At 43.6% G+C, this 20,957-nt stretch overlaps 2 protein-coding genes across 4 annotated transcripts; both read right to left on the reverse strand.

Annotated features, from left to right (window-relative positions):
• Window positions 1-11: 11 nt before the first annotated feature.
• On the reverse strand, window positions 12-8,465 carry galnt3 (UDP-N-acetyl-alpha-D-galactosamine:polypeptide N-acetylgalactosaminyltransferase 3 (GalNAc-T3)). Of its 3 annotated transcripts, none has more exons than XM_035603660.2 (13): window positions 8,326-8,465; window positions 7,943-8,207; window positions 7,530-7,821; window positions 6,734-7,273; window positions 5,767-5,939; window positions 5,063-5,212; window positions 4,443-4,677; window positions 4,221-4,338; window positions 3,856-4,056; window positions 2,250-2,381; window positions 1,822-1,923; window positions 1,567-1,719; window positions 12-1,459 (listed from the first exon to the last, which is right to left on the reverse strand). In XM_035603660.2, exons 4-13 carry the CDS (start codon window positions 7,228-7,230, stop codon window positions 1,346-1,348), a joined length of 1,875 nt encoding a protein of 624 aa, XP_035459553.1. In that variant the 5' UTR covers window positions 7,231-7,273; window positions 7,530-7,821; window positions 7,943-8,207; window positions 8,326-8,465; the 3' UTR covers window positions 12-1,345. The 3 variants fall into 3 exon arrangements, with proteins under 3 accessions (XP_035459553.1, XP_035459552.1, XP_035459554.1); XM_035603659.2 differs by having other exon boundaries at window positions 7,530-7,824; XM_035603661.2 differs by having other exon boundaries at window positions 6,734-7,372; window positions 7,530-7,824.
• A 603-nt stretch (window positions 8,466-9,068) lies between these two features.
• ttc21b (tetratricopeptide repeat domain 21B) lies at window positions 9,069-19,859 on the reverse strand. The gene is made up of 29 exons (XM_035603658.2): window positions 19,653-19,859; window positions 19,022-19,151; window positions 18,828-18,938; window positions 18,560-18,726; window positions 18,326-18,448; window positions 17,791-17,948; window positions 17,130-17,214; window positions 16,890-16,988; window positions 16,575-16,767; window positions 16,378-16,475; window positions 15,908-16,108; window positions 15,586-15,715; window positions 15,344-15,501; window positions 14,269-14,493; window positions 13,944-14,182; window positions 13,453-13,525; window positions 12,811-12,921; window positions 12,587-12,725; window positions 11,959-12,065; window positions 11,624-11,812; window positions 11,299-11,409; window positions 11,123-11,204; window positions 10,844-10,994; window positions 10,593-10,754; window positions 10,287-10,482; window positions 9,812-10,036; window positions 9,536-9,656; window positions 9,360-9,427; window positions 9,069-9,279 (listed from the first exon to the last, which is right to left on the reverse strand). The coding sequence occupies exons 1-29, from the start codon at window positions 19,674-19,676 to the stop codon at window positions 9,202-9,204; spliced, it is 3,954 nt and encodes a 1,317-aa protein (XP_035459551.1). The 5' UTR covers window positions 19,677-19,859; the 3' UTR covers window positions 9,069-9,201.
• Window positions 19,860-20,957: the final 1,098 nt, after the last annotated feature.

Below are 20,957 nucleotides of genomic sequence, written 5' to 3' on the forward strand. Positions count from 1 at the left end.
ACTCAGTAGCCTACTACCCAACAGAATTTATTGAGCTCCAAATAACATCTCAATACTCTCACAAAACACCAAACAGCTTCCAGTTTAAGAAAACCCTCATATTTGACCTGTTTCTCACCCAGTCACAAAAAAATTGTAATTCACAATATTCCACTTGCATCCAAACACCAGTGCCTGCACCAGAAATTCATTTGTAGACTCCTGCTCAGATGTAGGGGGATCATTTCAGGCATTTGATCAGCATATGTAGGAGTTCCTCGGGTGCATGGATTTTACATTGAAAGATTCCTTTCAAAAGCACCATAGAATTAAATCTCAATTAATATAATTTAACTGATTGGGAGAATTGTAAAAATCACCCATGCTTGACTGCATGTATGCTGCCATCACGTTGCATTTGCGCAGTTACGAGAACTTGAAATGAGCAGCAAAGTCTGAAGTAGTTCATATTTAAGGGTCAACTCACTTTCTCTCAACTCAACATATAGACCACCACATACATTCAAATCATAATTCTTTTTCTCTTCATGCCTGTTTGCAAAGGTTTTCTTAGACTCGATAGTTTGAAGGCATAAGAGATGTACGCACCTCACCTTCACCAAATATATCAACTTCAGTCCTGATGTGAAGACCCTTTTGATCACAACAGTGTAAAAATCTATATCCTGTTTAAACAGAAAATTGCTACAACTCCACCATACAACCACCCATTCCACCACCATCCCCCAACCACTTTTCCCACCCAGAATAAAATTACATCCAAGGCACTGGACGGTACCAAATAACAGGTTTCCCGTTGTTAAAAAAAACCAACCCAAAACACATTTTATTCGGGACAATGCGCACCATACCTGTGTTTCAGACGTTCACTTCTCTTTGGTGCACATGTAGGCTGTTTTTGCGTGTCCAACTTGAACCTCTTGTTTGTAATGTACAATGTGCTCTTTGTTTCAGAATCACGTACATTTCTCTGTAGAACATATTCAGTGTTGGCTTTATAGGCCTAATACGGAATGGTTGTGGAGACTTGCAGTAGTGAAAACATCTCAAACACAAAAGAGGCACTGTCAACACAGTGCATCTTCATTGCTCTATGAAGCTCAGTTCACAGTCTGATTGGGGGGCATTGTTCCAATGTTTCCTTCCAGCAGTTAAACACTGGATTTCTCCCAAAGTCCAAACTTTCCAGCAGCAGCAGCAGTTCAGTTCTTCTACATATAAAAATAAATTAAAAAAACTCAATGTCATTGATCTAAAAAAAGAAAAGAGTTAACTGCATACAGTATACACATGGACTCATCCTCTGCAGGCCGAGGAGCTTTTTGTAAAGTGGTAGTTTGCACGCTCAGACAAAGGACCAGAGCTGGTATCGGTCTGAGGGGTCGCAGACAGCGAGAGAGGGACGCTCAAGACGGGCACTCAGACACATGTTCAGTCCCGGGGCGTAGAATAACTGGTTCTGCATGAAGAGAAGACAACGTGCTGTTACTTTCCTGAACATAAATCATAACCTAGGCATCTGAAACCGTACAGAGATGTAAAAACCAACACCCCCCCCAAACTCACATCATTCAGTTCCCATTTTTGATCCGCTCCTACAAATGTGTTCCTGCCTTTATACTGGCAGTCCTCCAGCTTCACGGCCCCCGCGGCCCTGTGCAAACACAGCTCCTTCTGAATGTTGTGTCTAATCTCTTGATGTGTGGAGTACTCAAAATACTACAGCACAGGAAACAGAGAAAAAAAAATGCAATCAATAACCGCGATTGAGGCAAATCATATGTTTTGCCAATCGGCGAAGATGATGATTTTCTAACTGACCTGGTTTCCTCCTTGCCCGTGACATTGGTACATGATCGGCTCTTTCCCACCCTCATTGTTCTCCCCAGCATCCAGACATGAGTCTTTGCCCACATTTTTCACCTACAGAGAGAGGGAGAGAGAAGGCAGTGAGAGGAAACAAAATGAAAAACTAACATCCAGTGCAAGCTGTTCAAACAACTTTAGTCTCTGGAGTGCCGTCGGCGGTGTCAGCTTGGAACTGCTCAGTGCCCTCTGGAGATCCTATGTGGAAACCCACAGTGGCTCTGAGGTTTGGAAAGAGGAGAGCTGGCGGTGCGGTGGGGTGGGGTGCTGTGTGTGTGTGTGTGTGTGTGTGTGTGTGTGTGTGTGTGTGTGTGTGTGTGTGTGTGTGTGTGTGTGTGTGTGTGTGTGTGTGTGTGTGTGTGTGTGTGTGTGTGTGATCTTACGGCGCCAAAGTGAAGTGGGTTGAGATCAGGCATGAAGGCTTCTGGATAAACGTTCTTCAAATACCAGGAGAAGCTGTTGCACTGCAGCCGCGCCCGGAGGTCCACGCGGCTGGAGATGTCTCCGAATGACCTCTGTTAAAACAATGACAGCCGGGATATTGTTCGTCAACTCATGCCGCAGCCGAGCCAGGATAGTAACAGGGTTATTTTGTGCATGGTTGAATTACAACGCAAAATATTTCTATCAATGTCAATCACACAAGAATTCAAGAATTATGGAGAACACGAGCAAATAAAACAATGAATAAGAGTCCACAGACTAGCAGTAGTGCTTTGACCTAAATGCAAACATCAACAAGCGAACATTTCTACAAAACCAATGGTTATTATTTGACATGTGCGACGTTTACTATCTTAGTTTAGCAAGATAACGTTGAGCACTAAATGCAAAGTGCAGCTGAGGCTGAGGGGAATTAGTTGAACATAAAACAAAACACTGGACCAAAGTAAAATTATGGACTGGATAGGGCGTGAGGAAAAGTTGAGGACCACCAAAGCTATTGCAATTCATCCCCTTGGGACGACGAAGGTCTGCAGTAAATTAAATGGCAAAAAAAGTTGAGCTATTTCACTCAAAAACCATACATGTCCAATGCAAGGTAGCAAGAAGAGAGAAGAAAAGTCGGGGGATCACCTTTTGGATTCCTTTTCTGGAAACCAGTGATATTTATAAAACAGTTATTAAGATATTTCAGTCTGGACTAGAGTGGCCATCCACCGCGCTACACTCGGCTTTGTCCAATAACAGAAATAAAGCCATTGCCAAAAAGAAGTGCAAATCACCTAAAACAATAATTCTACTTTACTCCTCTGAAGTCATTGACTGTGTTCCAGTGCTCTCATGAGCATTTTCTTAAACAAATTAACAACAGACGGGCATTCAATCACGGTTCCTTTTAAACTGAAGTGTAACGGCACATTTGAGAGCGTTCGCAGGCACCTCGTGCTCTCGAGTAACAAGAGCCCTTATTGTAATGACGAGGACGCTGCTCACACTCCTGCACACTTGCAGCCACTACAGTGGATTCCCTGAAGCCGTTGATGAGGCTGCGTGTCTGTTTGAAGCCAGCCGGAAAGAGGGCTGGCCCACTTTGTGAGGTATGGCCCCGGGGGAACAGTTTATAGCACCTACGGGACCACATGTTGGGAAGCGCTGAGCGCCTGTGTCATTTACCAGAGCCGACTTCCTCCAGGCCCCTCTTCCCCTGTCGTTTTACAGCTCTCAACCCCTGATGGCTCATCTATTTTCTCTCCATTCCGAAGAATGCGCTTCATTTCTACAGAAAACACGCAGTGAAATGCCGTGCACTACTGTAATTCTATGCAGAGCATGTTGAGCAAGTCATAGTGAGACTTAAGGCCGGAGCGACTGACACTTGTGTCGGGTAACCAGTGGTCTTAAAAACCACAAACATATCACCACCAGATAGAAGAGAGAGATAAGGCGGCAGCGCAATTTGCTGCTCCATCATTGTCAGTGGATTTGGTAGAAGATTTTGAAGATAGACACACGCGTTCCGAGAGGCACATTAGAAGCAGTAAGTACATCTTTTGCCATCTGCGCAGCTTGCTGGTTGCGACGGTAGAAGATCTCCTTGTAGTCGTCCATCCACACCTCGGCCAGCCGTACCTGGTTGCGAGCAATCACTTGCGTACCCTTAGGGAAGGTGTGGGGGCTCTTAGTGCGGAAAACGTGACCGACAATGGAGCAGGGGATGATCTCCAGCTGTCCGCCGCACTGCCACACCTGCGAGTTAAAGGGCGACAGCAGAGCAGAACAGAAGTATAATGACGGGCAGTTAGAAGCGTCTGCAACCGTTTGGATGCTGGGATGAGTCAATGGGTAAAAAGGCTTCGGAATTATTTACAGTGTTGCTGCACGTTCAGAAGGAAAGCTTAGGGAGGTCTCACCCTGAATGACATTTCAATATTCTCCCCACCCCAGATTTCCATTTTTTCATCATAGCTTCCAATATGGTAGAAATATTCTTTGGAGATGGAGAAGAGTCCACCAGCAAATGTGGGAGTCCTGAGGAGAAATATCATTAAAAGGTTTTTAGTTTTTAAAAAAAATATCTAACAAGAAACAAAAGTTGATATAAAGTTGATATTCTATATTCATTCATGTCTTACTTGATAGGGTATGTTTCATCCTTCCTCCTTTTTCTCTCACGATCTGGAAGACTCTCCCAGCCAAAAGCCAGACCCCAGTCAAAGTTTCCCCGGTTGTGGTTCTGGCCATACGGCGACGGCTTCATAAACTCAAAGGTGTTGAGATCGATCGTGGTTATGTCAGGACTGACGACTGCAGTGTAGTTTTCTGCTATCCTCGCCAGCAGTGGCTCCAGCCATCCATTAAAGCACTCACCTGTTATAAAACACACACACACACACACACACACACACACACACACACACACACACACACACACACACACACACACACACACACACACACACACACACACACACACACACACACACACACACACACACACACACACACACACACACACACACACACACACACACACACACACACACACGAGGACAACGCGTCACACCTTTCTCAACAATGAACAGCAAGTAGCTAATTATAGATTGTAAACGCACGGGAGACACGTCTTGCCTTTCAAGAACAGCAAACATTTGTCTGTTGGCATATGGGTGCGTACATAAGGGTGTGGCTAACACGCAGCAGTTTTTTTGTTTTTTTTAAAAATGTGTGAGTAACTTCAGTGGTGTTGACTGACAGTGGGCGTCCAGAAAGGTGAGCGTGTCACCGGTGGCCACGGAGGCACCCAGCAGCCGAGCGGTGATGAGTCCTTTCCTCTCTCGCTGTCGGACAACTTGCACAATGCTCAGCCGCTTCAAATACTCATCCAGCTCGTCCTTCAACACATCTGAAAGGTATGGGACACCCGTTAGACATGGAGTAATGAAATGAGCTGTGGGAATGTTGTTCACAGTCTAATATGAACAGTCTCATAAAGACTAAATTACTGCCGAAGTGATAAATGCATCGTATTCACAGCCCCCAGACAGAATATCACGACTGACTTCCTCACATCTTCAACATCGCTGGCTTTTGGACTGAACTGTTGCACAGCAGGGCTCCGCCTGTGGCCGGCTCCCAACAAATAACTGAGTTTTGGACGGACTGCTTTTTTCTGAAACCTCTGTCTGTCTCTCTCTCCTCTTGTTCCCAAACCTACATCAGACCCGTTTACAAGAGTTAACTCTGACTCAACCACCTCTAATTCCTCTTAGGAAAGTATTCACTAGCAGCCTCTCGCTTTACTGCTGTAACCCACTTGGCGAGGCCACAGCAGGAGCAGGGGAGCTCCTCTCTGCACATTTCGTGGAGCACACCAAGAGAGCTGCCCACCCAGCATGCACCAGGAAATTAAAGCCAGAAGAGAGCAGGGCAGCCCTGAAAGGCCCCATTGAGTTTTACCATCCACGCTGGCGTCGTCCACCAGGATGATCTGCTTGAGGAGAATGGCAGGGGAGGTGTGGAGGACACTGTATACAGTCCTTAGCAGAGTACTCCAGGCCTCATTGTGAAACACAATTATCACACTAGTGGTTGGCAAGGGGGGGCACCGCTTGAAGGTTTGCTCAATACATCTGCAGCGAGAAGGGGAGAAAAAAGAAAAAAAGAGCACAAAGATGTGACTGTCCAGAGCAGCTCCTGAGTGGCACAATAGTCTCGTTATTACGTCTGCAGACTCTCCCCTGTGGGGTGTCCATTTCAAATGTGACACTGCGTGTGTGGCAGCCTTGGAGAGAGCTGCCATATCAGAGTGGGGGGGGACTCTCTAAGATAGCCGGTGCACGGACGGGCTTTACGTCTTGTGTCATGCACCGACTGTGCACCGACATGTACTTGGGCCGGCATGCACTTGGATGTGCTGCAATTAGCCAAACACAACCGTGCTCCTTCCTGAACTGGCCACAGTAACTGGGCAGGCATGCTGAAACAAAGTCCCAGTCAGAACAATCATCTCTGTGGTTTTCTGACGGAGATTTTTCCCAGTTGCGAAAAAAGCAAAAAATGTGATGAATTTGACGGTGAGTTGTGCCTCACCCCATCTATATTACAATAATCTGAGTGTGTGTGTGTGTGTGTGTGTGTGTGTGTGTGTTTTCCAGTGTTCGACAACAAGTTATATTCTGGGCCAATACATGAGTCCATGGAGTTGTAAGGGCAAAGCTGGAGTGTTTCATGTACAGCACCAAAGCAACACTTACAACCACTAGATGGTGCAATTACATGAGGACCTTTTTTAAATCATAAGGACCTTGTATTGAACATTATTTGGTCGACATAGTTCACTTGCACCCTGATCTTTTTTTGTTCTTTCTTTCACTGAAACTTTTGGTAAACCAGAATTATTTTTGTAAAAGTAAAGCCGACATACTCTGGTGGTCTTGTGTCAGCGCCCAGGTCTCTGCTCAGGGAGATGCGGTCACTGGCATACAGGTTGAAGCAGTGCTTCTCCTCACCCCGCTCCTTCTCCTTCTGCTCTTCCGGGCTCAGCGAGTCGGTGTGGAAAGGTTTCCCAGCAGCTCCGGGGGCAACAGCGTTCTGAGGTGGCCTCTCCAGAGCCGGCCTGAGCTCGGCGGCGGTGTAGTGACCCGCCAGACAGGACGTGCCGTCTGCTTTGTCCTGCTGACGCACAGGGGCTCTGATCTGCATCTTTGGCATTGCATCCCTGAAGTTATTGACAGCGCCCATCACCATGCCCAGCATGGCGTCCCGCTTCACCACCATCTCCTTCAGCCAGGGCTCCTCCAGTTGGTCTTGGCTCCCCACCTCCCATTGTATGAGGAACACAAACGAGACAAATACCAGCGCCACTATCACCAGTTTAAGTGGGTGCAGTCGCCTTCGGAGGACTCTGCGGAGAGCTGTCATTCTTCTGTGATGGAGAGCAGGCGGCCTCTGGACCGAGACTCAGCTGGAATAAATACACTCAGATGATGAATAGCAGATCGACCTTGTGATGTTTGGGGGGGGGGAATGCAGGCAAAGTAGTGCTGCATTACATGCCATGTCCCTGAATAAACACACACATCACATCATCACACAGAATTTGAGTGTAAAACTTTTGGTCCTCTGACATCAAAAAAACAGGCCCCGGTGAAGTTAAAAGTAGTTCTGCTGTTTTAAATCGGCTCGTGTGGATTCAACCCAAAGAAAAAAAGATCACGTACCATGAGTCGATGGGAGAACAGGTCGAGGTTGGAACAATCCCGTTCAATTGTTCCTTCACAATCCGACACATCGCATCCTGCTTGGACCGGAGGTCCTCTGTTTGCTGCTCGAACTCCAAACGTTCTCTCCGTGGGAACGAGTCTGTTGCAAAAAAAGAAAAAAGATCTGCTGTTGTCTTCCCCCTCACGAAACTTCCGTCTCGTTGGATCAAGGTGCGCTCCCCTCAGGTAGGAGGAGGAGACGTGCTGGCGCGCCTGCGCAGTGGGGACGCCTGCGTGTCCAGAGCCATACCTGCTGCACAAGTCAAGTGAGACCGTGAGGAGGGAAAGAGAAGACGGTCTCAACTGCAGCTCTCATTTTTTCCTCTCATAGCTTTGTTTAAAAAAAAAAAAAAGTCTTTTATATCATTTACCCAAGTCACCGCCGAATCAAACACAAAGCTGCTGTGCAGGCGCGTTGTCTCGACTCTCGGGCGCTATTGCGCACAGCTCTCCCCACGCACGTCCTCCCTCAGAAATTCAATAATGGTGCCATTAATGGGATTTGTTCAACTGGTCATTCACCGGGACAGTTGCTGGGTTACAAGCACCGGAGGAACGCACCGTACCCCTCACACGGCCCACCGCGTCCAATCGGACTGTGAGGAAACAGCGCGCGTCGAGAAGAAGTCGCGGACACTTGGGAGGAGAAACCACATGTAAAAAACAACAACAACACGTGCTCCCCGGCGTGTGTTATTGCAAAAGTTTCGCATTTTAAAAAAGTAGTAAAAGAGAAAATCGAAGTGACTCTCACCAGCGGACGGTCTTCAGGAGGAACAACGTGCCGCCGGGAGCCGCACCAGGCGCCCACTGCTCCTGCAGCCGACTGCGCTCCTCCGGTCCACTTTGTTGTGTCCGTTCAAACATTTTTCTCTCTCTCTCTCTTGCTACGCTTGTAAATGAAAACATCCATCGGGTTTTAAACCAATTAAATATTAAAGAAAAAGGGAAAGGGGGAAAAAAAAAACAGGCCAAAGAATCTGAATCATGTTTCTAAATAACATTATATATATATATATATATATATATATATATATATATATATATATATATATATATATATAGTTATCCACATCCTGATATGAATTGCAAGATAATCGTATTTCCATAAGAATTTGTATATGAATGAACTGAAGAGCATAATAAAAGAATCTAAATGAATATGTCATACATGAGATTAAAAATAACAGGTAGGGAAGAACAATTTAGTTTGATAAATAAAGTTGAAATGCTCTTGAATTCAGACACTGACAGCCCTTTGTTTTAAGTTCCAAAATCAGGTGAAATCTGAGGGAAGAAAAACCTCTATGTGCCTGAACCCCCCCCCCCCCCCCCCCCCCACACACACACTGTGGTTTTTCTTCAGGAATGTCAGCAGCTATTCATATACTCCAAAACTTTACATAGTGTTTAAGAGGGTTTCCGAAAGAAATAATTCTGATACCTGCACATTCTTCAAACGTGACAGTGAAAGTGAAACAATGAAAGTGGATTCCATCAAAGTTAACTCATTTTTATTACAGAAACCTTGGTTCAATCTCTCACACAAGGAGTCGCTCCAACGCGCACACGCACACGCACACGCACACGCACACGCACACGCACACGCACACAAACAGTTCCACCGATGCTAAGATCTCAGCGAAGCGCGAGCTTTGTCCAAGATGTCCTTTCTCATTCTCGGATAATTCGGATGAGCGGCCAGAACCTGTGGACGAAAGCAAACATGACTCAAAGGATGAAACGAGTTTGAAGCTCTTAAACTGCGAACACCCTCAGGTGTCTCACCTTGTGACACACATCTATGGCATCGACGTGGCGCTTTGCTTTTAAGTAGTTGAACGCCAGCTTGTACCCTGAAATATAAACAGACATTACATGTTAAAAAATATATATATACAATTCTCTTATTCCCTTTTGTTGTTACGACCGTAGAAGAATGGGTGTGATTTTGATTGACTCACCAATAGTTGGGTTAGTCCGACTTCCATATTTCCATGCCAGTTCATAGTTGAGTGCCGCATCACGGAATGCCTGCTCTTTTTCCATTATGTAGCCCAGGTATTCGTATGCTTTACAGCATGACTGTGGAGGAAAAAAATGCAATTATACTCACAAAGTGAAATAAAAGACAGTCTCTGCATTATAAAAGAAGATAAACACAAATCTAAATCAAGGAGAATTTGTTTTACAGAAACCCCATCATATATGGACAACATAACAATATCTTTAATACTGACCTTGTTATGATTGAGGCATCTCTTCAACAGGTCCCCGGCCATGTCATACTTCCCCGAATGGATGTAGACGTCTGCCAAGAGCAACCAGCTCTTCTCAAACTCGTCAGCGTCAACAATGCTCCAGTTCATCTTAGCTATGCGTTTGAGCTGATTCCTGGCCCGGGGAGTTTGTTTAAGCATCATATAAGCAGTCGCCATGGCCAACAGTGCTGGCACGTTGTCTTTCTGAATTCAGACAATGAATTTTGGTGAGACAGAATTGTTGTGACAACACCAACTCTTTAAACAAATAAAATTTAAAAAAAGAAGTGACCTCACAACCCATTTGATTCGGACTGATACGGTGCAATGTGCAGCTTATTATCAGATTGAATGACACTAGGAGAGAGTCTGAAATAATGCGCAGCTCCTGGTGATATTTACACAAGAGAGGCAGAGTGATGTTAATCATATGCACCATCTGGAGTTTACTCACCTCATTGTTTGCAATCTCTGTGAAAACACTGAGGGCCTTCTCTATGTTGGCCTTCTGTTTGGTTGCAAGAAAGCAGTAGTTCTCCAGGATGCAGAGCTGTATGTGTCCGCCCGGCGTCTGAGGCTTCAACTCCTTCAGCAGTTTCTCGGCTGTTCTCACGGCAAGCTGCTCGGACTCCTGCTTCTCCGTGGAGTTCCTGTCGGGAGAAAAAAGTGAACACGAGAGGTGAGTCTGTGGGTTTTTAAAAAAACAAGAGAATATACCCACTGTATATTTAGTCATTCACAACCCCCTACTGCTGCTCACCCAATTTCACCATCCAGATTCTCAAAAACTTCTCCTCCCATAGTGTCATTATCAGGGTTTAGGAAAATTTCAATCATGTTATACACAGCGTTTTGACCCCAATCGTTGTCTTTCCGTGCCTTGTTGAAGTGTCGCAGGGCATCATTAGGTTCTCCTGTGTACCTGTGCAGCAAGGAAGCAGAGAGTTCAATACACTCAACTTAAAACAGATGTTGCCATAATCCTGAGGAGACACTCTCTTCCAAGCTCACCAAAGATAAAGTCCTTTACAGTAATTAAACCCAGCGTCAAACTTAGTCCTGGAAGAATGTTTTTCTGCCATATCAAGAAATCTGGGGACTTCTTCCAACTTCCCGGCTCTCCTCAGCAAGTCAATAAGACGTGACAGAGTGGGGTAGTTGTCTGAAATAACATGTGGAAGTTTTTATGCGTTTCCATTTAGAGAAGGTCAAATCACCAATTCACATTTACATTGAGCACAAAAAGACAAAAGTGAAAAGAAAAGAAAGAGAAAAGTGGCTGTGTTGCACCTGGTTTGCGCTGCAGGAGTTGTTGAAAGTGGACAACTGCCTGTTCGTAGTCCTGCTTCCTAAACATAATGTCAGCCATCATCTGAGGACAACCAGGTGTGAGAAATTAGTTCTATATATAAGTTCCAAAGAAAAGGTTACACACACAATTGCGGTGGCACACAGACAAAACAAACCAGAGTTGCGTCCTCATTAAACTGGTCATTCTTCAGAATGACGCTGCACTGCTCCTGGCACGCGTCGACCTCGTCCAGAGTGAGGTACAACCGAGCCAACTCCAGCATCACCTAGGAACAGGGACATTTAAAACAAAGTTGATGTGACAAGATAATTTGTGGAATAATGTAGGGAAAATAAACTTGGCCTTTTTTTCCCCTTCAATCAAACTATCAACAACTAAGATCACAACGTTTCAGAAATACAAGGGCACGACACTAAAAGATGCTTGTGCACAACAGCTGCAGTGAGTACACAGAACGTTTTTGATTCGGCGGCACTGACCTTGCGATCGGTCTCACAATACACAAGAGCTTCTTTGTAGAATTTGACTGCTCTCTCATAGCCCCTCTGACTTGTGTAGTGTTTAGCGATCTCAGCACAGATCTCTGCGGCAAGCTGCTTCTGCATGGGGACGGCATCAGGCTGCTCCAGCTGCACCCTCTTCAGCACCTTGGCCTGCACGTCCCGGGCCTAGGAACAGTAAATATACCAACCTAATTATGGAAATAACTACACCAATAATCATCATCATCACTGTATAAACTAAGGAAAAGATCACCCAAAAGAGCTCTCTTGGAAAAAAAACATGAAATATATTTGTCACTGGAACAACTTACTCTTTGTAGGGACAGCAAAGCTTCTTCGTATTTGTCAAACTTGTTTTGGACCTTTGCCAACAGGATCAGATAACGGCAATCATCTGAGAGTACCGGTAGTTCATTCACTGGGCAGGTCCGAGGACAAAGGCGAAGTTAGAAAGACAACGGCACAAAAAAAAAACAAAAAAAAAAACATCCAGCAAATACTTTTTCTAAAGTATAGCAAAGGGATGTTTTGATTTGGCTTATAAACTCCAATCAATTTGACATTAGGATAAACAGATTTGCTGATACATTTTGTAAATCAAGGTTTTTACTAAAGTATCGTTTGCATCATGCTTTATCTAAATTCTTTATATTTTATATTCCTTATACTTTATACTATCGTTTTGCAGTTCTTATACTTTACATTTGCATTTCTTATATTTTGTATATTCTATAAGGTGTGTAGTGTGACTGATACCTGCTGCTGTAACACCGAATAAAGTAAATCCATCCAGCCATCCATCCATCCATTCACCACATCCATTCATTCATCACATCTGTGCATTAACTGTCGTTCTGACCAGATTCTCTTGGACTTATTTGTGGTGTTCTATGTGGGGAGTTCACCGGGTCCATGAAAATACTGTGACACCTGCAGCACCTGGTTCATGGGCCAGCGCCTCATGCAGGACTCTCTCACAGCGCTCATACTGCTTCATCTTCATCAGCAGCTCGGCCAGGTCATAGCGCAGGAAATTCTGCTGCTCAGTTTTCAAGGCCGCTTCATAGTAATTTATTGCCTGCGTAACGGAAGCCTTGTTAACATCAGCACTGGTTCCCCCGCATGGGAGTTTTGTTTATCATTCAGTGAGTGTGCGAACAAACCTTGACGTAGTGATGAGTCTTGATCAGGGCTTTTCCAATCTTGCTGGCCAAAGCTCCATCTTTGGGGTTTTTCTTCAGAGCGTGCTCATAAACCTCAATGGCTTTCTCCGGCTGAAGATAAACAAACATGACGATAAGTGGCGTCAACATGTGTTGGTCTCAGTTTTTTTCTCTAAATATTATTCAGGCTGAGTACATTTCATTATTTTCCTTTTTACATTTTGGTAAACAAATTAAACGCCTCTGCATGCTAAAGCTAACAGCTGTGGGTAAAACCTGATAAAGAAACCACATCAGATTGTTGAGCTGGGAATAACATGACTGACCTAAGGAAGAGGCTTGGGTTGCAAGGTAACAAAACCTTTGCATCTTTGACTGAATGACTCATCTGAAACCAACTCTACAATTAACACTGTCACTTACATAAGGTAATGTTGTGTCCCTTTTTATTTTCAACCATTATCTATTTACAGTTATTTCATTTATAATCTAGCTTTTCGGTACAGCTCTGAGTTTTGCTATTTGGCCAAAATAAAAACAGTAATTAGACAAACCACCACAAGAATTTAGTGTAGCACCTAAAGAATTTTTGAGTTGTCATGGGAAAAAGAAAATATCACATAAAACACATCTCCAACATACTTCTTGAATGTTCATGTAGGCATCACCTAGCAAGAGGTATGTGTGAGGGCTGGGCATCTTCTCCACCATTTCTCTGGAGAAAAGACAGAGGCACCACGTCACATATGGTGTAGTTAATGATGCAGACTTACTGTATGTCTTTGCTGGTCTGAGGTTCAGTCTTGCTTCACTAGCTGTCAATACCAGTAGCATCAGAGACCAAGAGACGATTGGAAGCAATTGGAAGCATTTTTTCTTCACTACTTGAATGGCTTCAGTTTAAATTGCTTAAAGTTTGTGGTGTTCTACATCCTACATCAGGTTCAGCTGGACAAAATGTGCACTATGACTGCACTCAATATCCTGGAGTCAAATATTTAATAGTGCTTCAGGCATTACTGTTAAACCAACACTTTAGGTTTCAAATGGAGTATGTGCACTCATTTGTTCACCTACTATCTTTCATCGAGATCACTGGTACATTTCATATGGATCCAACAGTTGCTGCTCACCTGTAACAGCTCGCATACAGACGTTTTTCTTTTCTGTGGTTCAGATATATGTCGGCCATCTTCTCCTTGGCTTGGATGTAATATGGCTGCTCGGGGGTGATGTTTCTGAGCATACTTAGCGCCAGCTCGGTGTCGCCACGCAGCAGGGCCAGGTCCGCATTGGCAATAGTGACGCGTAGCTCCTCAGGGGTGCCCGAGAACTCATTGATGGCATCTTGCATCACCTTCGCTGCTTCATGCTGAATATAAATCACAGGTCAATATTGTGATATTTTTTGTCTTCAAGGCCAGACACTGATGGAAACCCAAAGGGACAGTATCATACCTGTTCACCGTTAAGCCACAGGGCTTCAGCTAACTCCAAGAAGACAGAGACACAGTCGGCGCGGCTCAGGTCAATCTTCTTACTCTTGGACTTGGATGAGGATCCAGCTCGGCAGACACCTGGAAGACTCATGGCCATCTGCAATGTCTGAATAGCCTCCGTCAGTTCACCCATTTTCTTCTTACTCTGAGCCTTGATCAGGTGGTACAAAGGATGTTCTTGAATCTGGAATGGGAAGGAAGTCATGATACATTTGGTCATGCACTCCCTGTAGGTAAACAATATCAATATTGTCAAGATATTGCTCATAAATCTGGGGTGGAATTATTGATTAAGGCAATAAGTAAACCTCTTGATCAAAAAAGTAATCTTTTGATCAGCCTTACTCAGCACAACTGTCACTAATGACCCTGACATTGATTTTGTTTTAACCTGATATATGCTCAGCTGTGTGAGATTTTAATGAGCCCAAACATTTCTGAACTGTTGGCATTTACAAATACACACCGTTATCCTGTCCCTCCTGAAAATATCAAAGTACCCTTCAATGGACACAAAGCATATTTACTGGTTGTTGTTTTATTCTTCTTTTCAGCTACATCCTTTGCTGTATAAATATGCCTATCTGAAAAGAAGCTGTGTTACAGAAAAATGTGGAAGAGATATAAACATAAGCCATTTTCAGACATGAACTCCGCAAAATGTTTCACAGATGACAAACGCAGCAGGAGATCGTCAGAGACAGACAAATGCATTTACACCAATAGGAAATGTTCTGGAACATTCTGTTGCATCTGTGTAGAAAATGCAGGAGGCAGGACATAATTCCACTGTGGAAATTGTCACATGGTCTCACTCTGACATTTTCCGAAAACGTTTACTAGATGCGTGGCAGGAAAAGTTCTGGAAAATGTCAGGAGAAACATTTGCGTTCTCACATTCAGCCCCACTGGAAAATTTCAGGGAAAATGTCCGGAATTCAATGCATGTCTGAAAGCAGCTACATTTACACATTTTGCTGAGGGTCAAATAATTTAGCAGCCATTTGTACCATCAGCTTCGATGGCGATCTTACCTCAAAGTTATGGCTGAGGCAGATTTCAAGGGACTGGGAGCACAAGGTGAAGTTACCCTGCAGCAGATAGATCTGTGCCATCAGAAGATGAGCATCTGCATGGGAAGGACAACGTTCCAAGCAATGATGTAGATTGCTCTGAGCAGCGTCTGTGTCGCCTGAATGAACAGAAGCAGTGCAGTTTAAATGTGAGGCAACTGGAAAACAAACAAACTAACAAAACGTTGAAATGCATTGCTCACCAGACTGATATCTGACTTTGGCCAGCAGGAAGACCCCCTGGATGAGACCTGGCACGATCTTGACGACAGTATCCAACAATGTGGCACAGTGCTGGAGTTGAGGAGCAGGAGGCTGGCCCTGGGCTGGAGGCTGAAACACGAACAGTAAAAGTGTTATTTCCCCTTAGAAAGGGGAAGATTCCAGAAACTTATGTAATGATGAGTCTCACTACAAGAGTGAAATATAGAACACAATCATTGGTGGGGAAAAAACGTCTCTCTCACACTGCCCATATTTAAGGACCGGCCGACAACCTGTAATTGAAGAGTCTCCCAGTCGTACCTTAGCAGGACACACTGCGAGATACTCTTTGACAATCTCCAAAAGGAAGTCAGGGTTGAGCTTCTCAAAGTACTCCACTCCCAGAGGCAGACCCTGCAGTGTGGAGAAGTGTGTGTCCACTGCATCGTTTAGGAAGTTGGTAATCTCCTCCTGTGGTCTGCGCTTTTTCACCGCCAGTATAGCACAAAGGTAAAGTAGCTCCTAGAGTGTGTAAAAAAAAAGCAAAAACTAATTATTTAATTTCATTTTTTTAAATTTTAGTTCAAAAGTTATTGAATAAAAGAGAAGTGGTATAGGAAGACAGCAGCAATCTGTGCAACATGGATCAAAGACACAAGCATACAAAACAAAAAGTCTATTGGCTAACCACAAGAGTGGCTGCTTCTTGCCAGATGCTCTTGTTAAGGAAACTCTTAGAGCAAAAAGACATTTCATGTTCTCATCCTTCAGCATTTATAGAAAGACATTACCGCAGATTTTCCAATAGATTGTTGAAACTCTATGAGAAATTCCAACTGACGTTCTGCTTCCTCAAGGTGGCCCTCTATCAGCTGGCAACGAATAATGCCTGGGCAACAGAAATTTAAAAAAAATCTGTTACATCTTCAGATTAAACAATTTTAAAAAGTGTTGTGTTAACTACTGATTAATCATTGTAACATGTTACCAGTCAAAGCAGAAACACTGTTCCCATCCAAAGTCATGGCAGTGTTGTACCACTTCATAGCCTCCTTGATTCTGCCCTGAAGGACCATCTGGTAGCCCAACTCTGTGGCTAAATCGGAGTCCCTTGATGCCACCGAGAAGGCACTGTCCACCATCCTGAATGTCTGCTCAATCACTTTCTCATTTCGTCCACACTTTTAAGGAGGACAAGATGAAGAGTGATAAACGCCAAAATTCTATGCAGGTCAAGAACATCTAAGGAAGCCTTAAGCTGTAGGATTAAGAATTTGGAGAGAACAGTGAAAAATCGTCTTACAACACGAGTAAAGGCGAGGGACATTCTGTAGAAAAGCTCAGGGTTGTGCGGCTCCAGAATATCCAAGCTGCTGGTGAGGTTTGAAAGCTGGTTTACGGACTGCCAAGGGACAAATAAAACAGTTTCGGTAAATGTATCAACATCACCACTTTGCCACTGCACAATCAATGCCAGTATTTACCGTTTTAATTTGGTGAATTGTATCCCTATGGGTTGAATTTATGGACATGTGTACATTACCTCAGTAATATCTCCATCTCTACATAAAGAATGTAGAGCTAACATCCGCACTGCTTCCAGGTTATCTTTATCCTTCTGTAAAAGCCTGAAACATGACAAAAGGTGCTGTGAATGCTCTCCATCTCCTGCACTTAATAAGCTTGGATATCTTTAACTGACAGAAATATGATACTGCTGCAATACTGCGTTCATCTTGCAGTCAAATAAAATCAAAACGAAAAGTAATTGCGAGAGCTGCCAAAGAATATATCGGACACTGTGTGCAGCCTGGACACTTCAGCAAACCTGAAACTACAACTCCTTGAAATTGTGTTAAGACTTCTGCACTTTGGCTCAAAGGCCTTTTTATGTTGTCCGACTCTGGCTAAGGTCCAGAGGGGTGAGCACAAACAATGGCTCAGTCAGTCTGCACTGGTTTGAGGCATCACGCTTGTGTTTCATTTGCACTTGAATACTGAGCCATTTGTAAAGGCAGACTGTGCTTTTCCATGTATGCCTGGTGGTGATTACAAATGATTTCTCCACTTCCTGATCTCACTAGAGACAGTGTAACTTCCTTCTTAAGACACGAGTCTGAGAAAGAAAGTTCAGATAAGCGTGCACTAAAAACTGTAACCCGTGTATGAATTGGGAGAAACACTCTAACCACCTAAACAATTACCTGTGTGCTGACTCTACAGTTTGCTCCCAGTCTTGAAGGCTGAGCAACAGTTTCATCTTCTTGATGAGAGCAGGCAAGAACCCAGGGAAACTAAAAATGACCTGGTTAACCATCTCCAATGCTCCGGAGTAGTTCTGACGATATTCGTAGTATTGTGCCTAGGACAAACCAGACATCACTTAGGGTCTGTTGTACGTACAAGCTAGTAAGAAACAATGAACATGAGCCTGTTACTTTTCAATACATATGAAAAAACACCTAGATGTGCAAGAATAATCAAAATAATGTAGTGTCCAAAAGAATTGTCCATAGTTATTGTGGTGAATGTAAAATCTGAAGTATACAGTAAGATATATATACAGCCGCTACAGTAATGGCAAGTTCACATAAAATCAAGCACTTAGGCAATTACAGACACAATAAACACTGTAGGAACTAGGAGAAATGAAAGCATCATAACATTTTCGGCTGTCATCAAGGAGGAATATCTACTATATATTTATATATATATTTGAATCTGTAGTTCCCGTCTCACCTTTCCCATCAGGGCAAAGACATCTGCTTTCTCTTTCAGTCCCTCGTCAAAGTATTTCCCAGCCTTCCTGGCGTAGGCGTCTTTCCCAGATGTCACATCTATCCAGGCTTTCAGAATCGATCCCTGAACAACGAATGTGAATTAGATGTTTTTACAAAAGTCATTGCATTCACTATAAACACCAGTAAAAGTATGACAGATGCATTTCTCAAACACGTGACATACATATCTCACCTCTCTAGAGCCATTGGAGAGTTTGATCATTCTCTCTGTGTACTCTCTTGCCTTTTCATTTCGCCCCAGCAGCCAAAGAAACAGTCCAGCGTTGTAGAGACTCTTGGGGGACGCACTTTTACGATCCTCCTTGACCTTGGCATCCAGTTCTTGGATGACCTCTCTGTCTGTGAACGCAGCATCATCAACAAGAGTGTGTCCAGTTATTTATTTATTTGGGGAATTTAAAAGAGATGAGACATGAATAGAAGGACCACTGCTGGCTCACCTGGGTTTGTCTTCTTTTTCTCTGCATAGACGAGAGCCATCAATGTGCAGAGGGACACGTCTCCGCCGTCTCTCAACGTGTCCAACTCCACCGAGGCTTCTTGAGTGTGGCCTGTAGTGAAGATAATGAAGACACGGTGATCTGAACCGAAAGGGCCGAGGCTATTACCTGATTCCATTACTTCAACAGCTTACCTTGCATCAGCGAACCATACGCGTGGTAAAAGCTGTAGATGGGAGCATTGCTAAACTTCCTCCGAGCAGCTGCCGCGGCGTTCACAGCGTGCTGGAAATACTTTTCATAGCAATAGTACCTGATCAATGCCTGTGTCAAAAACATAAACACAGGGAGAAGGTGGAGTATTTGTAATTGTAGCGAAAGGGGCTTTTTGAAATATGTTTTTCCACAGAGTAGCCCTGCGTTTAGCTCCAGTGTTAGCTAGTTCAGTGTTAGCAAGTTCAGTGTTAGCAAGTTCAGTGTTAGCTAGTTCAGTGTTAGCTAGTTCAGTGTTAGCAAGTTCAGTGTTAGCTAGTTCAGTGTTAGCTAGTTCAGTGTTAGCAAGTTCAGTGTTAGCAAGTTCAGTGTTAGCTAGTTCAGTGTTAGCTAGTTCAGTGTTAGCAAGTTCAGTGTTAGCAAGTTCCTTGTTAGCTAGTTCTATGTTAACGTTAGCCGACGTGGCTCCTCGTCGACAGCTCTAGTCGCCGTCTCTCGTTTCGCAGAGGACGGTTCTCTCCATCACGTCGCCACGGTCCCAACAGGCTGAACCGTAGCATCATAGTTATATACAGTGACAGGGAGCGGAGTAGTGAAAACACAAGCGCTTACCAACGTCGTCTCTTCGTCCTCCATCGTGTCCGAGGCGTTGCGTGCTTTGAATAGTCACCGGACAGAAAATGATGACCAATTCAACCGGTCCGTGTTGTGTTTTTAGTCTTAAAAACCCGAGGTTATCACAGTTTCCTTTTTTTTGTTTTCGCCATCTTGCAGCAACTCCTTAAGCGTCGCCTGGTAACTTAGTAACGACTACGCGGTGGTATTTCCCCCCTGGTTTTTCCTTTCAGGCGACGCCGGGGAGGCGGCACCTCCTCAGACATATACATGGGTAAAAAAGGCATAAAATAAGTACATGTGATGACAATAAAACACAACTCAGCTTTAGATTCTTTGTGTACTAACTGAATGAATATAGTGCCGGGTGTCGTCTCGACTCCTGTTTGTGTGAGATCAAACCAAACGGCTATGTTGTGTAGCCTGCTAACGTCAACAATGGGGGCCAGGAGAATACACTGCAATATTAATACTACTGAATCCCTTAAAAGTATTGTTGACGTTTGTTGGGTGACGATTCGTAAAATGTTACCTGGGTTACCTGGTGACCGTCAGCTTGGTTTGAAGCCTGACAGACTAAACATAGGGAAAAGCTAACACTCTTTTGCTTGCCATCTTTGTGTTCGAGTCGAGCTAGTTTCACTAGTAACTCTAGGTGGCGCAGTCACACTTTTATAAGAATGTGATACTACTACTACTGATGATGATGATAATAACATTGATAATATTAATAATAATAATAATAATAATGATAATAATAACAATAATTATTATAAGTAAAATAATAATAGCTTTCTCTATGGGGAATCGATATAGGTACATCTTATCTTATCTCTTTTTCAAAGATTAATTAATAAATTAAATATTAAATAAATACATTTAGCTGAAATTTCTATATGGGAAATATGGAATTTTCTATTCAAATGTAATAAATAAACTGCCATGACTTTATCAGGAGGCATGTTTTGACTTCATGGGACCTGGAAGCAACATGCAGAAAAAAAGAGGTTCATTTCAAAGTAAGTTTAACCTATTTTGAATTTATGGAAATGATTTAAGGGAGTTCAGTGGCTTGGATTACTCATGGGTGTTGGGCTAATGTAGACAGAGGGCTTGATATTGGGCTGGCTTTCTGTTTGCCAGAAGTACACAATTCATTATCTGGATTTTAGGAAAGACATTTAAAGACAATATAAAAATCTTATCTCATTTGTGTTTAATATCTACAATATCGTTCATCTTAAGAAAGCTTGTGCAAATTTTCACCTATTGACACTAGCTTTGCAAAGTTAATAATGTGCA

Source organism: Scophthalmus maximus, chromosome 14 (assembly GCF_022379125.1).
Source record: "Scophthalmus maximus strain ysfricsl-2021 chromosome 14, ASM2237912v1, whole genome shotgun sequence".
Taxonomy (NCBI): domain Eukaryota; kingdom Metazoa; phylum Chordata; class Actinopteri; order Pleuronectiformes; family Scophthalmidae; genus Scophthalmus; species Scophthalmus maximus.